Consider the following 17359-nt stretch of genomic DNA (forward strand, 5'->3'; position numbering starts at 1 on the left):
GGTGCACAATGTCTGATGTCCGCATTGTAACACGATTCTTTCACAAAACTATTAACGTTAACCGGTACGCCCAAAAACTGTACAATCGATATGTGGATCAACAAAACTGTACAATCGATATGTGGATCAACTTACCGAAGATGAACGATTGTGTGCATAGCTTCAACAAGGCGAAACAGCACACACCGCCTTGACAACGTAGTAACGAGTGCATGAGGTGTTCGCTGAAGAAAGGACAATCAGCAGAGGCTCACCTCCCACCTCAAATGGTTCAAATGGCTCTGAGCACTATGGGACTTAACAGCTATGGTCATCAGTCCCCAAGAACTTAAGAACTACTTAAACCTAACTAACCTAAGGACATCACACAACACCCAGTCATCACGAGGCAGATAAAATCCCTGACCCCGCCGGGAATCGAACCCGGGAACCAGGGCGCGGGAAGCGAGAACGCTACCGCACGACCCCTCCCACCTCAATCGCCTGATCTCTCTCCCCGTAATTTTCATCTGTAAGACAAACTAAAGGGTCAGGTGTACCCACATAGTCTTCCACACTGTAAGAGTTATACGAGAACACTGAAAGCACTACTGCTGCAGGCAGAGTTACTACGCACGTCTCAGTGATTGATAAATCGAACACAACACTGCCATCTCCAGCACCTCCCGCGTTTGTCTTGTACGAGGGGGCGTTGGAAAGCAAGTTTCCCCTGTCGACTGTGGGCAGAGTTGTGTGATATGGGCGAAAGACGACACAGCAGGTGAACGCGCACGTGCAAGACACCGATACATCACTGGGTAGAGGTCGACCGCGATCAAAAAGATGGCGCTGTCGCAGTGCCTGTGCAAAGCGGAGGCCAGCCGCTCGGTCTTTTCCCAGAGCTATGGAGAAAAGGTGTGTTTTGGAGTCGTGGCCAAAGGCGGAAGTGAGAGCTGTTATCCGCTATGAATGGGCACGTGGAGTATCAGGCATAGAAATTAATAACCGCCTTGTTGAGGTGCATGGGTAAGGTGCGATGTCGAGGCAAATGGTGCCAATATGGTGCCAGCAATTCAGTGATGGATGTCATCAAGTGCAGGACATACCGAGACCCGGACGGACGCGCACGGCCACTACAGATACAAATGTCAGGAAGGTGGAGTAGCTGCAGAACATGGAATCGGACATGAGACTCTTGGTTGGGAGCGCCTACACCATCCGCCTTACAGTCCGGATCTCGCACCAAGTGACTTCCATCTGCTTCGTGCTTTGAAGAAGACTCTCGGCAGAAGGCGCTTTGGCAGCAATGCTGACGTCAAACAAGCCGTTTAACGCTTCTTCCATATGCAACGTCCTGATTTTTTTCCTGGAAGGCTTTCTTAAGCTTATAAAGCGGCATGACAAATGTCTCAATGTACTTGGAAATAATGTAGAAAAATAAAGACATGTCTTATCTTTAATGTCTCATTCTATTCTTTCTTTCCTTTCACATACAACACTGACCACAGTCGACAGGGGAAACTTATTTTACAGCTTCCCCACGTAGTAAATATTTTCCGGGTTAGTTTAATTTTGCTCACCATGGAGACCTAAATGGAATTTTATATGAACATAGTTGGGTACGACTCCACATGGGCAGCACAATAAAGTTGGAACCACAGGCAGAACCAGGCAGGAATGGGGTGTAGATGCCAGAGAAATTTGCTCAAATGGTTCAAATGGCTCTGAGCACCATGTAACATAACATCTGAGGTCAACAGTCCCCTAGAACTTATAACTACTTTAACCTAACTAACCTACGGACATCACACACACCCATGTCCGAGGCAGGATTCGAACCTGCGGCCGTAGCAATCGCGCTGTTCCAGACTGAAGCGCCTAGAACCGCTCGGCCACCGAAACCGGCAGGGAAAGTTGCACTCAGTGAGGTAAGCAGAGCGTAGAAGACAGAGAAGGTCTACTGGAGAGAAATAACACACACCTACAATTATCACTTTTAGTAACAGTAGTAGTACTCTACTACTACTACTACTACTACTACTACTACCACCACCACCACCACCACCACCATCACCACCACTTGCTATAGTAGTAGTAGATGAAGAAGAAAACTAAGACGAAACATTCCGAATGTTATTGTCCAGACATCAGCCCAAAGACTAGTTCGATGCATCAATTCACGCCAGTTCACGCTCTACAAACCTCTTCATTTCTGTAAAACTACTGCAATCTACATCCTTCTGAACCTGATGACTGTAATCAAGCTTTGATCTCCCTCTACAATTTTCAGTCCCAATCTTCCCTTCATTACCAGATTTACGACTTCTTAATGCCTCAGTATGTGTCCTACCAACCAATCCCTTAAGTCCCAAATTCGATTTAGTACCTCCTCATTAGTTATGTGATCCACCTATGTGATGTTCGTTATGTGATCCACCTATGTAATGTTCAGAGTTCTTCAGTGCCACCACATTTCAAAATCTACGTTTTCTTCTTGTCTGAACTCTTTATCGTCCACTTTTCATCCAAACAACGCAAAATCCATAAAAATACCTTCAGAAACTACTTCCTAACATTCAAATTTATATTCGATGTTAACATTTTTTTCTTCTTACGAAAAGATCGTCCACGTTTTAATTACAAACAAAGCAACACTCCACGTAAATGCCTCCAGAAACTACTTTTTGTAGTGTCTCATTTCCTACGACAAGTCTCTTAGCATCACCCGATTCGATTGGACTACATTCCATTACTCTTTTACATATCTGTAGATGTGGTGTCAGTTCTTTCGGACATGTCCGAAAGCACAGTCACAACATATATAATTGGTGCGATGACGGCCAATGGTCTCTTCAGTACAGATGCACACCAAGCTGGAACTCTTACGGAAATCGGCGAGATGCTGCGAGTAAGTGAGCAAGTAGTGTGTGGTATAAGTTGAAAATTTGGCTCTTACTGCCGGAGAATGCTCTATTTATGGCTAGTGACGATACAACCGTTCCAATTAGTGGATGGGCTGCTAATAAATAATCTACACTGGACAATAAAATTTTTATTCGAAATATTGAGAAGGAAATCACGCGCGACGTTTTTTGTCTGTTACTACATCCACCACTTTATCCACAAATCATCTTGACTCAACAAGAACCAATAACGTTCTGGTATAGAGTTACACACTACCACAGCACGAGCTCCAGCATGGCAGTATCGCGTGACACTTAATCGGAGAACACGTGATTGATGTATCTTTTCCTGTGGTCATCACAACCAGGGTGACCACCGCTGCATTTGCCGATAAAAATGCGTTAACGTTTCGTGATTAGCAGCCTCTGAGCCACAGTAGCTGTGGATTACATCAACGAAGCACGCGCCCTTGGCCCGGCTGATATGTGCGCATCATGACCTCCAGCAAAGTGAAACTTCGCGTCAAGAGTGCGCCCGGCGCCCTGAATCGCCAACCACCTGCTGCAAGACATGCGTAGGCAACGGCCTGGACGTCTGGCCAGTAGGCAGGTGAAAAGCCTGTCACCCATCTTATGCTGAAGAGAGATCCTTTTCGTTTCCAGCAGCGCTGAAGACAGGGCATAACAATCCGGAAACTAACATTCTGAATTTCAGCGGTAAACTGTTTATAATTTCATTCCCTGTAATTTCACGTGAGGCAACTGAATTAAAGCAGATCGATCACCGAAGCATGTCAGCAACTTATTTCTCGGTTCTTGGTCATGATAGAAGTAATATAATACAGGGTTCTTGCATATTTACTAAAACAGTGCGCATGAATGTAACGGAAGGATAATATTTTCTTATAAAATTTGAGCTGGTATTTTGAGAATCAGATTCCAGATACGAAAAACGAAATGTATCTGCGCCGTCAGAAAAATTTTCACGGTCAAATTATTTTTTTAATAGAAAAAAATGTAAGTATGGCATCACTGATCCAAGAGCAAGGTATTGCAAAAACAGTAAATTAAAAATTTAGAGGCTAATGTGGACGTGGAATTCAGTTTGTAGTTCGTTTAAGTGCATGTAGTTCATTTATAGGAGACAGTTTGTTGTATATCGCCGTTAATGATTCGGCCTTTTGCAAATATTTCAGACTTTTAGAATGTTCCTATTTAGCGGTATGGAATTCAAAAAGCTAAAAATCATCGCCTAACCAGACATGGACATAGTCTTTTATATTTTCAGTGCACTGGCCGGTATTTAATGTCCTTAGGTTAGTTAGGTTTAAGTAGTTCTAAGTTCTAGGGGACTGATGACCTCAGATTTTAGGTCCCATGGTGCTCAGAGCCATTTGAACCATTTTTTTAAAACATAATTCCTTCAAAAACTATTCTAGTTACAATCTCAACCTTCGTCTACATGCGGTAGTATTAGGCCTCTAACGACCCGATCGAAGATGAAAAGTTAAATCTTAATCACTTTTATAACAACAAAAAGAAATTGCCCCGTTGAACATATACCCTTCAGTGCGTAGTACTACCTTAGCTACACCGTATTTCTGCAGTGGCTGGTAAAATTTGTTATAATCTCTCTCATTTCAAAATACGCGGCCGACATGGATGGGAAGAAATTAATAGTGATGCATAAATTAAAACTCCAAATTTTTTCCTTATTTTAAGGTAAAATACCTTGCTGATAAGTCGTCATGCAGGACTTCACATAGTTCGAACCATTGTGCATCTTCTACTCATCTAAAGCGTCAGTACTATATCCTATTAAAATGTAAACGCTTCTCAACATAATTATTAAATGGTCAGCAAGATAAAGCGGACAGGTAACTGAAAAGCGCAAACTATGTCTATTTCCTTTAGAATTCGGACTCGAAAGAAAGAAAGAAACGAGGATTTGACGTCCTGTTGTAACAAATCACGGAAAACATATATCATGACTGCTGGATTTGAATATCGCTTCTCACGAATGCTAGTCTAGTGTCTTAACCACTTAGCTCGACGACCAACCAAGCCACAGCAGAGAAGAAGAAAAAGATATGTACGCAGAATTTGATATGTACGTCAGAATTTCAAAGGACACACGAAGTTCACCTCGAATACTACACACAGATCCCAGAGCTCCTGAAGATAGACGTTGACTGTGGGTATTGTATCACAGACACAGTCACTATGATTGTTCAGAGATGTCACTAAACACGCCCAAAGACGTAAACCACCATGCATGACCAGCGCCTATTAGACCGATGGGGTCCGGCAGCCGATCAGTTCCAGTCATTCCACCAGGAAGGAGGTACACGGCTCGTGTTGTCTGTAGTTCAACCATGCCTAGACGGTAATTCCGCAGTTCGATCGCGTCCGAATTGTTACTTTGTGCCAGGAAGGCCTCTCAACAAGGGAAGTGTCCAGGCGTCTCGGAGTGAACCAAAGCGATGTTGTTCGGACATGGAGGAGACACAGAGAGACAGTAACTGTCGAGGACATGCCTCGCTAAGGCCACCCAGGGGCTACTACTGCAGTGGGTGACCACTACCTAAGGATTATGGCTCGGAGGAACCCTCACAGCAACGCCACCATGTTGAATAATGCTTTTCGTGCAGCCACAGGACGTTGTGTTACGACTCAAACTGTGCGCAACAGGCTATATGATGCGCAACTTCACTCCCGACGTCCATGGCGAGGTCCGTCTTTTCAACCACGAGACCATGCAGAGCGGTACAGATGGGTCTAGCAACATGCCGAATGGCCGCTCAGGATTGGCATCGCGTTCTCTTCACCGATGAGTGTCGCATGTGCCTTCAACCAGACAGTCGTTGGAGACGTGTTTTGAGGCAACCCGGTCAGGCTGAACGCCTTAGACACACTGTCCAGCGAGTGCAGCAAGGTTGAGCCCTGATGTTTTGGGGTGGCATACTGTGGGGCCGACTACGCCGCTGGTAATCATGGAAGGCGCCGTAACGGTGTACGTGAATGCCATCCTCCGACCGATAGTGCAAACATATCGGCAGCATATTGGCGAGGCATTCGTCTTCATGGACGACAAATCGCGCCCTCATCGTGCACTTCTTGTGAATGACTTCCTTCAGGATAACGACATCGCTCGATTAGAGTGGCTAGCATGTTCTACAGAAATGAACCCCATCGAACATGCTTGAGGTAGATCGAAAAGGGCTATTTATGGACGACGTGACCCATCAACCACTCTGAGGGATCTACTCCGAATCATCGTTTTGTGCACTTGCCCGCGAAAGGCAAAGGTCCCGAGTTCGAGTCTCGGTCCGGCACACAGTTTTGATCTGCCAGGAAGTTTCATATCAGCGCACACTCGGCTGCAGAGTGAGAATCTCATTCTGGAAACATCACACAGGCTGTGGCTAAGCCATGTCTCCGCAATATCCTTTCTTTCAGGAGTGCTAGTTCTTCAAGGTTCGCAGGAGAGCTTCTGTAAAGTTTGGAAGGTAGGAGACGAGGTACTGGCAGAAGTAGAGATGTGAGGACGGGGCGTGAGTCGTGCTTGGGTAGCTCAGCTGGTAGAGCACTTGCCCGCGAAAGGCAAAGGTCCCGAGTTCGAGTCTCGGCCCGGCACACAGTTTTGATCTGCCAGGAAGTTTCATATCAGTGCACACTCGGCTGCAGGGTGAGAATCTCATTCTTGATGTTTATGTTGTTCTCTATTGCAATTTTCTGTGCAGGTTCCGGAACTCTCGGAAGCGAGGTGATGCAAAACTTTTTTTGATGCGTGTGTAACTGAATTCTTCGCGTACTGCTTCAAGTTTCAGTTCAACACGCAGTGCTACGGAAGATGCACGGTACTACACATCTCTGCTCTTCTCTGTGTAATGTCGCAGCAACACACAACATTCCCAAAATCTCGATGCTTCAATAACCACCTTGCTGTTCCTGTATGAAACACTCCGTGAACGGACGTCTGTAGAGAACTCCCGTAGTAAAACTCTGGGCTAGAGCTCGGCACCGCTCTAGTCCGGATATTTGTCTTTTGCGGCACCAAAGTCAGTTGAGCACTCTTCACGGAACGTTCTAATACGCCTCGCCCGTACCTCTCGCCTACTTTATTGAAACTTCACTGTGGGTCCCCCTCCTGCATAACCTGTTGGACTAGCAGCCCCAGGTGAAAGTATACTGTGTGTTGGACATTGACTTAGCCACAACTTGCTTCCGCGTCGAGTTCCCGTCCAGAATACAGTTTTAATTCGTTCGCTTCTTTCCAGCTTACAATGTGGCGAAGAGTGGAAGTTTCGTTTTTGCAGATCAGTTTTATTTGAAGGAAAGAGTGACATATTACATACAGTGAAAGTATTTCATACAAAAGAGGAAGAATTGTTTTAGAAACAGACAAGATTTTATATATACGGAGACTGATAAATACTGGTAAATCCAAATACAAAATAATGTGGGATTTTTAATTCGAAACTAAAACAAATACTCAAGAACACTTTTGCGATGGGAATGTCCGTACGGCATTCTTCCAGAAGAAAATGAATAAAAAAAATTACCTTGGCAAGAACCCACTAAACTAGAAACAGAACTGACAGTATTTTATCAAACAATAAATAAATTTATCACACAATAAATAAATTTATCAAACAATAAATAAATTGTAGCATACTCTAGAATTTTCGAAGGATCACAGAATTAGTAGGAACCGGACCAAAAACAGATACAGCTCAAGGGAAAAAGAAATCAACAAAAAGAAAAGTAGAAATGCTGACTGCAAGAAGTTAATTACAATTGGGAGGTATACCAGATTCGACTATGGAACATTTTCAGCACTACTAAAAGTGAACATCAAAAGAGATAGGTGAAAGGAGCGATTATTTAACGGTGGTGCTTACACAAACAGCAAAATTTATGGCAAATATCAACAGAGTAAAAGAAAATACTATCTCAATGAGAACGCAAGGTTTTAAGCAGAAGATAAGTGTAGCAAGTTATAACACGGCTAATTATACAATACTACTCGAAAATACCTTCGTGAGGATCTGATACGGTAAATAAAAATCTGATTAGAATTAGGATAAAAACAATAAAGAGTATGAAGAACATCAAACAAACTTATGTTGGGTAAATACTACAATTCATCAGTTAAAATTGAAGAGGAGTCCTATACTGTTAATAATGAAAATAATAACCTTCCAGTGGAAATGTCAAATAAATTTTATAAATCCATTTGAAGTGTAAAGGAAACAATGGCTCTAGGAGATGATGATATTTCGACTGAAATGGTTAACGCTGGGGGCGAAGTAATACAAGACAACGTTGCTAAATTCTTTAAATGCTGTAACTGTTCTACTCCTCGAGAATGGTGGCAGGTCCATAAAGTACACGACATTTACCGATTTCACTACCTACTTCATATTTTAAATTGGAAATTATCAAGCAAAGGAACTAGGCGTTATTATAAGAGGATTCAAGATAATCGAATCAGGTCATGAAGAGTGTTACGGAGTGGACCACTGAGTATGAATTATGAATAAATCAAACATTTTCAGGAAGCTTCTGACTCAGTTTCCTCAAACTATGTACTAAAAAAATAAAAAATAACAAACAAACAACACTGATTCTACGTACGTCGGTGCACTGGCCAATATATGCGTCGATGTTACAACTACTACTACACTTAATCAGGATGGGAGGCAATAAATAGTATAAAAACGGCCCTCGTCCCTAAACTGAGGTGAATAAGGAGTCCCTGTTAACGGAATACAGAAGGTAGTGACCAAAAAGTAACGAGATTTAATTTCGCGGGCTTTATACATCAGATTTTCAATTTTTTTTATCTTGTCGGTGTACATGTTCCTGATGTACTTTAGCATTTTCAATTGTTTTGAATATTTAGTTTACAGCTCACAGTCAAAAAGGTTATACGTAAGCCGTTGGGTTGGAAGAGGAGGAACAGAAGATGAACTTCATCGCCGGTGGCCTCCCAGGTCTCCAGATCTCACACCATATGACTTATCTTTGGTTATGTAAAAGACTGCGTTTTTATCCCGCCTATGCCTGACATTATAGAATGTCTGCTACATCCCATTGTTGAAGCTGTGAATTGGATAACAAGAGACCAGCTGCATCGTTTGTGGCAGGAAATAAGCCTCCGTTTTTATACTTGTCGAATAACACATGGTGCTCACACTGAATGCATAACAATTTGAACTTTTCTCTTTCCAGGAACATTGGAATTGTGTTTCTATGTTTTGTAGTTTTAAACAGCCCTGTATGTATCTACCACTACTGTCCTGCATACATTACCTTCATTGGTAGAAAACATGTCTATACCTAGTAGTAGCAATTTGACGCCTATAATGTTTACCTGTAGTTTCTTTTATGCAACTCTGGAAAGAGGCATGTATTTTCTCTGGAAAAAGGCACGTATTTTTTCATAGGAAAATGTCTGCAGTCCCTGACCAATTCCTTGTTTCTCTCTTGGCAGTGGTCCATTTTGCCCTTCATACAGAATTTTCTCATGTCTTGAACTGTTAACACACCCGCCTACGAATTAATCGTTCACTTGCTCGTGTTCATATCTTCTCAAATTTCACGATGGATGTCTGCTGTTGTAATGTTTTACGCAGAAAAAACGAGTCACTGTCCAAATATCATATGCCACAACTGTTTCAGTTCAAGTCATTTTAAGGACATCCGTGAAGATCTCCGAAGCAAGTTCAGAGGTTACAGTAACCTCTACAGTCTATCGTTCAATGCTTCAAATGTATGCAACGACCAGAAGCAGTGTACGTACACGCAGTGTGCGCATGTTGGCCATGCAGTTGAAATGTGAGTATTTCTGTACCGTGGATTTTGACGATTTCAGTGCGAGTTGGTGGAGACTGTGTAACGCATTTTGGTACTCTTCTCCCATACTCGCGATCTTCTGCGGGCTTAAACAAATTCGGACTAGGGAGAATTCCTTTTGCCGGCAGAAGTAAGTTACAACGTCTTTTGATATTTTATAGGTTTCATTCCAGAAGATCAAAAAAACATTCAACATCGAAACTGATAACGAAATGCGGCTATACCAAACAGATCCGAAAACAAGTAGCGACTTCCCACAAGTGACAAGGGCAAAAAGTGGACAGAATAATGATGGGCACTTTCTTATCTCCAAGTGTATATTTTTCCATAATCGCAGTTGAAGGGGAAAAAAAGGTCTAATGTGGGATGTACTGCAGTCCTTCTTCGCATCTTTCCGCCTACTCTCCCACGAATTCTCAAATTTGATTGCGAGAGAACAACTTCCGAAGAAAGTTCGGAAGTGAAAGCCGTCGCTATTAGATAACACGCGCTCTCGTACACCGCATAAAAAAGAGTCAAAGTTTAAAACACACACACACACACACACACACACTGATTTCATGTCAAATTAGTTCGTGTTATCGTTACATGCAATATGTCATCACTATCACATCTTTCATTCTCTACAGGCGTGCCACACGTTTTGTGGATAAGTTGATTTGACTTATCAAATCTCCTAAACCTTTTATTTCGATAACTGTCGACTTTTGTTCGATATGAACATTTAAACCTTGCTCTATACCCTGACCCCGCCCCTCTCTCTTACACACACACACACACACACACACACACACTGCATACTAAGAAGAAAGGAAGTATTGAACACAAACTTCTTGCACCTGCGCATATTCAAATACCTGAAAGTGTGTAACATTTCGTTAAGTAGTTTTCGTTTTAAGAAGCTGTATTTCAAAGCCCGTGTTGACTTAAAAAGTACATCGTCCTCCAAACGCTGTTGCATTAACAAGGGGCGTAAGTCAACATAGTAGGGACGGCATTTTTACGTCTGCTGTATACTCTGCAGGCCGTATGAGATTCAAACAAATTCCCGAAAATGCAAGCATCACACATTCTCCAATACGAATGTAAAATATCTCTAACTGATACCTTCTACTCTGATAATGCACTTGTTGTTCAAGCATGTGCAAAATTATGTCGACGTTCTGTATGTTCACCGGAAAAGAACGAGCGTCGAAGTAGTTACTTAATTTGTTCCACTGATCATACGATACACGTGATGATGTGGAAAGGTCAAGAGAACAAACATAAAACATATTTATATAAAAAAGGTGGAAAAATATTTATATTATTACATGCTGGCCATTTATAGTTTTTTCTGTAAAAATGACTAATTATTGCTATTCAAGAATTCCTCTGTGGTATAGAAGCAGTTGTTAAACAGAACCTGGCTGCTATGTGTCAATTTTTTTTTCCATAAGTATATTGTCAAAGAGTTTTATAGCTCCATATTTCACTCCTTTCTGGGACCATGTTAGATTCATTAGGGGGCAAAGTGGATCGTTTTTCCTTCTGGTATTGTACTTTTGAGTATCTCTGTTACTCTGAAATTCATAAGGGTTGTCGATGAAAGGTTTCATAAGTCATTAAATTTGCTGTGAGGCTGTGATTAATGTTCGCAGCTGCCTAAACACGACTTGAAGATGTACGTGTGTGAATCTCACATATACTTCTAATTACTTTCTTTTGTGCAAAGAGTACATTTTAGCCAAGAGAGGTGATATTCCATAACATATCCTGGAAGGCATCAGCGAATAAAGTATGCAAGATATGTTAACTTATGGACTACAGTATTCTAAAAGTTGACAATTCTTATGGTAAAAGTAATCGATCATAACACTTTAACAGGTATCCTATGTGGCTTTTTCCAGTTTAAGTTTTCTTCTGTATGCACACCTCAGTACTTAGAATTTTCTGCCCCCCCCCCCCCCCCCTCCTCATTATTTCTTGTTGTGTACCAGGTTAACAGGGAGTGGTATATTTCTGAAAGCACAAAACTGGATGACCTGTGTTTTTACGAAGCTTAAACATAGTACATTTGTGTAAAACCAGTCGGTAACTTTCACAGATTCGTCATTTGCCACTTTCTCTACTGATGCTTCTTTTCCCAGATTCATAACAATGCTTGTGTCATTTGCCTTCTGAATCAAACAAAATGGCAATCATTAACATGAAGGTCAATGATCGAGCCCTGTGGAACTCCCGTTGTAATTTCTTCCAGTAGACTTGTCAGATTTGTATTGTGTGACGATTACATCGACAACTTACATGCAAAAGTAGTAGGGACACAAAATTCGTAAAAACAAAATGATAGACGATCGAATGCAAAAATCGGCAAGTGGAACACTAATTAAAAAAGAAAAGGAAAAAAAAACGACGACACGTAAAAAAATTACGACTGCTATGAGGATTTAGTTTCATGTTAAAAGTTAGTAAGTTTTATTCAAAAGAACTTTGAACAAACTGTCAAAAGAGTTTGCAAAATCTGAAAGAATTAGCGCACCTTTTACGTTACAGAATCCTCTACTATTGCTACTGATTATACATAGTGAGCAGAGCGCGCGTCAAAATGCAGGGAAACGTCAAAAGCCAGCTACAGTCGTAAAAACAGTAATGTTCTTTGAAGAACGTAAAAATCTTTTTACGCCTATTATGCCCAGAAGTGCTTAGTTTAAAATGTAAACTATTGTATGTTCAAATAACAGCATGAGTTCACTTACCACTTGAAGAAAAGCCAAGATACGACAGCACACAATAGAAACGCTTCTAAAATTCCTGCCATTTGGGGTAATATGCTTTGAGAGATGTGTTAAAAGTATTTGGAAATTTGGCTAATATGTTAATTTCATACTATTATGAAACTGTTCTTTGTCCAAAGGAGGTACACTAAAGTATTCTTGCAGCTCGTTTATTATCGGCGTCAGCGCAGCGTACGCACACCACTGACAACCTATGGTGCAGAGACCCTAATACTCGGCAAGTTGACTGACGACAGGTAGTTGCGGCGCGAGCAGCCGGCAGAAACCCACTGCCAGCGGGCAGGCAACTGCCGGCAGAGCGACCTGGTGGCCGCTGTGCCAAATGCTTCTAGTGGCGTGATCGCCACAAGGAGTTGACGTGACCCGCCTGACAACTCTGGCCGTAACCCCGACTGTGAAGAAACTGCGAATTCACGTCTGCGACCACTATTAAGCGATAGCCCGGAGATGGACGAAACTGAGGACGCATGCATGTTCAAGAAACGTTTCATACAAGAAGGGCAGATGTAATGTATATATCTTGTGTATAATTGAGAAGTACAGACGCAGCAACAAATAATTTTCTAAGTACCACATATTAAACATTCCCTCCGCATTTATCACGAGCGTCGACATCAGAATAATTATTCACACGCATATCCACATGGTCCTCTGGTCAGTCCACTAATTCATGGACAATACAAGAACTAAAATTGTGAGTAGTAAAACAACATCAACTTCAGAAATGTTTAACGTTAACTACAATCCATTGCACAAAAAACCGTGCATAGTAGCTGGAAGAAGGCACAGATCACACCTGTCTATAAGAAGGGCAGCAGTAGTGGTCCAAAAAACTACTATCCAATATCCTTGACATCCGTTTGTTGTGGAATCTTAGAAAATATTCAGAGTTCAAACATGATGAGGTATCTCTAAGAGAATGGCCTCCTCCATGCCAAACAGCATAGATTTCGAGAGCACAGCGCACTTTTCTCACACATCCTGAAGGTCATGGATCAAGGCTGTCAGGTAGATCCAGTACCCCCCTCGATTTCTGAAAAACATTTCAATCAGCACCACAAAATGATTCAAATGGCTCTGAGCACTATGGGACTTAAAATCTATAGTCATAAGTCCCCTAGATCTTAGAACTACTTAAACCTAACTAACCTAAGGACAGCACACAACACCCAGCCATCACGAGGCAGAGAAAATACCTGACCCCGCCAGGAATCGAACCCGGGCGTGGGAAGCGAGAACGCTACCGCACGACCACGAGATGCGGGCCAGTACCACATCTACGCTTGTTATCAAAAGTACAATCGTATGGGGTACCTGGCGAAATTTGTGACTGGATTGAGGATTTCTTGGTAGGGAGGACGCTGCAAGTTACTGTATCTTGAATGTTGGATGGTGTGCCATCAATAGATGTAGAAATAAGTCCGGTTGTAACCAAGGGATATGTGTTGTGTCCCTTGCTGTTAATGCCGAATATTAATGACCTTGCGGACAACATTAATAGTAACCTCATACTTTTCGCAGATGATGTACCATCTGTACAATGCTGTACAAATATTCGGTCAGATTTTGATGATATTCCAAAGTTGTGCAAAGATTGACAACTTTCTTTAAATGATCCAAAATTTAAAATTGTGCACTTCACAAAACGAAAAAAAGAAACATAGTGGCCTATGTAAAATAATATCAGTGGGTCACAGTTATAGGTAAACTCATACAAATATCTGGGTGTCACATTCTGCAGGGATTGAAATGGAATGATTACATAGGTTCAGTCATGGGTAAAGCAGGTAGCAGACTTAGGTTTACTGGTAGATCACTAGTACTACGGAAATGCAATCAGTCTACAAAGGAAACTGCTTACAAATCAGTAGTGCAATCATTGTAGGAAATTACTCACGTGTATGTGACCCATACCGAATAGGATTAGCATGGAATACTGAATGTATACAGAGAGGAGCAGCACAGATGGTTACAGGTTTATTTGATCCAAAGGATCGTGTCACACAGATGATGAAACTACTGAAATGGCAGAGTTTTTGAAGATAGACAACACAGAGACACACGTAAACAAATAATTCTTTCCAAACCACTTGTTTGTACGCAACAACAAAATCTTTGGCACTGAAGAAAGAAAAGGGCAGGATAAATAGTGCTTTGGGTCGCAAAACTGTTTCAATTTCTCCTTTCACTTTGGCGTCTTTTATTGTGAACTTATTATCAGCTATGGTGAAACTGATGGGTATTGAGCTATTGGTTATAGTTCATGTATAGAAAGGTGTAAAACAAAGTCATGATTTTCTCCACCGGATGCACTGATCTAAGAGAATATCCACTCAAAAAAGACTGAATAAAAGACAGCTGCTATTGTTACAACGTTCAACATGTCTTATGATGAATATCATTAGAACTTGCAATAACCATCAGCGTGACAATGGAGCGCACGTAATATCAATGTATTTGATTGCAGCCATGTCATATGTACTCCAGCTCCGGGGTCCTGCAGGCTTTAGGCTTTCCACATACAACTGTGTCAAGGGTGTACCACGAGTACAATATTTATGGATTGCCGTACGCAACAAAAAGTATGTGACACATACCGCTGTCGATAATTGCACATTTTAACAGCAAATAAATGGGCCACACTATAACGATAACTCACAAATGCAGTGATGGAAAACAATAAAAACCAGTGACCTACTATTATTCAGAATGTTATCACTTTGACACTCTGGAGGCACAAACCTATATGTATAGGTCTGTTCACCACATGTCACGGAGGGACGGGGTAGAGACTAGCATGGGGAAGGGGCACTGGATGCTCAAAGTATGAAGGAAAGTTACCTACACTGATAGGCTGTAGTACACATAAATACACACTGATGGCAGGCTGTGAGTATTTCAACTACTACTGGAGACCCTGCATCCCAATTACCAAGATGGCAGGTATTCTCATGTGTGGGATGTATATATTTGATGAAATGGAGCCCTGATAAGTCTGCCATCATCTATTGACAAATCATACAGGAATCTTTTATCTAATAATGTACACTCATTTGTTTGGCAACAGCGCCTGCAGGTGACCTGTACCACTGCAAGAGAACACACCATTCTGATGCTTAAGAACTGCATCAGAATGTACTCTAAAATGGGCACAAACAGTTTTAACTACAAAAACCTTTATTTTGTGGTAACCAGTCTCAGTCAGTTTTTTACAATCCTCAGATCCTCACACCATGATGGTACGTGGTGGCAGTGAATGGAGTGGGTGTGGTGGCAGTGAATGGAGCAGCTGTTGCAACTCCACTAACATCAATTCCTCATGGAGTTGCAATACCCGCTCCATTCACTACCAGTGTCTACCTTCACGATATGAAGATCTGAGGATGGTCAAAAACTGACCGAAACTGGTTATCATAAAATAAATGATTTTTCGACTGAGACTGTGTCCATTTGTAAAGAACTTTTTGCCAGATCGCTGCTCTCCATGAGTAATGTTCTGCATCGGAATGGTTTGATGAACATTCTGCAAACATGACATAAACTTGTGTGTGTACCCTGTTTGACACGACCAATTCTATTTGACACATCCAAGAAGGCACAACTAGCCAGATATGCACCAAACCAACATGAAGGGCTTATGTTGAGCATTCATGGATCAAGATGCTTACTAAGACAGTTTTGGTGTCTTGTGGAGCCTTGTGCCAAGACACGTCACAACTGTCATAGAAATGAGTGTTGCAGGGTCTCACAATAACATCATGAACAAAGCGTTTACAGAAATGGTTTTACGTTGCCTTCCTTCAGACTGTTAAATTTGAACAGAAGCTCTGGTCTCGCCAACTCTCTTAATTGCTGGCTAGATACTGGTGATAATCTCTCCCCTACCATGATTCAAATTATATGTAAATTGAAGGTGGCGGGGGGAGGGGGGGGGGGGGGGGGAAGGAAAGGAAACGAAAGGAAAGGAAAGGGAAAGGATAATTAATGTCAGCTGCAATGGGACATCATGGGAAATCTGCAGGAATCTCAGAGTAGTGTGCATGGAGGAAATTGACATGGAATTGCGGATAGATGCCACTCGGTGGGAATGTCGGCTGGCTCTGAGGTGTGCCGGGATAGCCTATGTTGTTGCAATAACACTGTGTCCTGGACGGCATAGTGGTTAACGCGCTTGCCTAGTAAGCAGGAAATCCCAGGTTCAAACCCCTGTCAGGTAAAAATTTTCACTTGTCGCCACTCATTAAATGTAATGTCCCGATGTAGCTTTCATCAGTAGCCCCTTCCCTTCCCTTCCCTTCCCTTCCCTTCCCTTCCCTTCCCTTTCTCTTCCCCCCTCTCCCTCCACCTTCAATTTACATACAAAGTGTCACAGCTGCAGATTCCGTGTGGTGTCTGTGCTTTGGGACATGTCCGAAAGAACAGACACCACACATTCATATAAAAGATTCAAATTGGCTATTAAGCTCTATAGAGGAGGACAAATTCTTTTTAGCAACAAGTTAGAGCAGTTGGTTTCATTGTCACTCCTTGGTGCTCGTAGATATTGTAAATTACTCACCTATATAGCACAGTTTCATTTTTTCTATAAATAAACAAACTTGAAGATAATGCTACATAAAGAGAAAAGTAGATTAAGATGAGTAGGGAGAAGCAATACTGTGAGAAGAATTTGACAGAACATACTGATGTACACCAAAACAAGGCCGTTGGAGTAGATGATATTACCTCTCCGGGGACACCCCCTTGACGAAGCACTGTCAGTGCGGGTGGAGAGGCTTGCTTATCTGTCTGAAGATGAGGGCTATGCCAAAGGTATAGGACCTACTGCCAGAAAGGCCT

General features: G+C 42.0%; 2 protein-coding genes across 5 annotated transcripts in view; one reads left to right on the top strand and one right to left on the bottom strand.

The window, feature by feature from the left end:
• The window catches only part of LOC126356100 (glycerol-3-phosphate acyltransferase 1, mitochondrial), a 387533-nt gene that overhangs the window by 323378 nt on the left and 46796 nt on the right, over positions 1-17359 (bottom strand). Inside the window, exon 1 of one of the 4 annotated variants that reach the window (XM_050006794.1) lies at positions 12482-12916. The exons of the other annotated variants lie outside the window; for them this stretch is intronic. Coding sequence (XP_049862751.1) covers positions 12482-12543 — 62 coding nt within the window. The 5' untranslated portion in view covers positions 12544-12916. Of the gene's footprint in view, positions 1-12481; positions 12917-17359 lie in introns of those variants that run through there. 4 annotated transcript variants of the gene reach the window in all.
• Positions 13021-17359, top strand: part of LOC126356105 (uncharacterized) — a 37322-nt gene continuing 32983 nt past the window's right edge. Inside the window, exon 1 of the mRNA XM_050006805.1 lies at positions 13021-13026. Within this exon, the coding sequence (XP_049862762.1) occupies positions 13025-13026 (2 nt within the window). The 5' untranslated portion in view covers positions 13021-13024. The remainder of the gene's footprint in view (positions 13027-17359) is intronic.

Source organism: Schistocerca gregaria, chromosome 3 (assembly GCF_023897955.1).
Source record: "Schistocerca gregaria isolate iqSchGreg1 chromosome 3, iqSchGreg1.2, whole genome shotgun sequence".
Taxonomy (NCBI): Eukaryota; Metazoa; Arthropoda; class Insecta; order Orthoptera; family Acrididae; genus Schistocerca; species Schistocerca gregaria.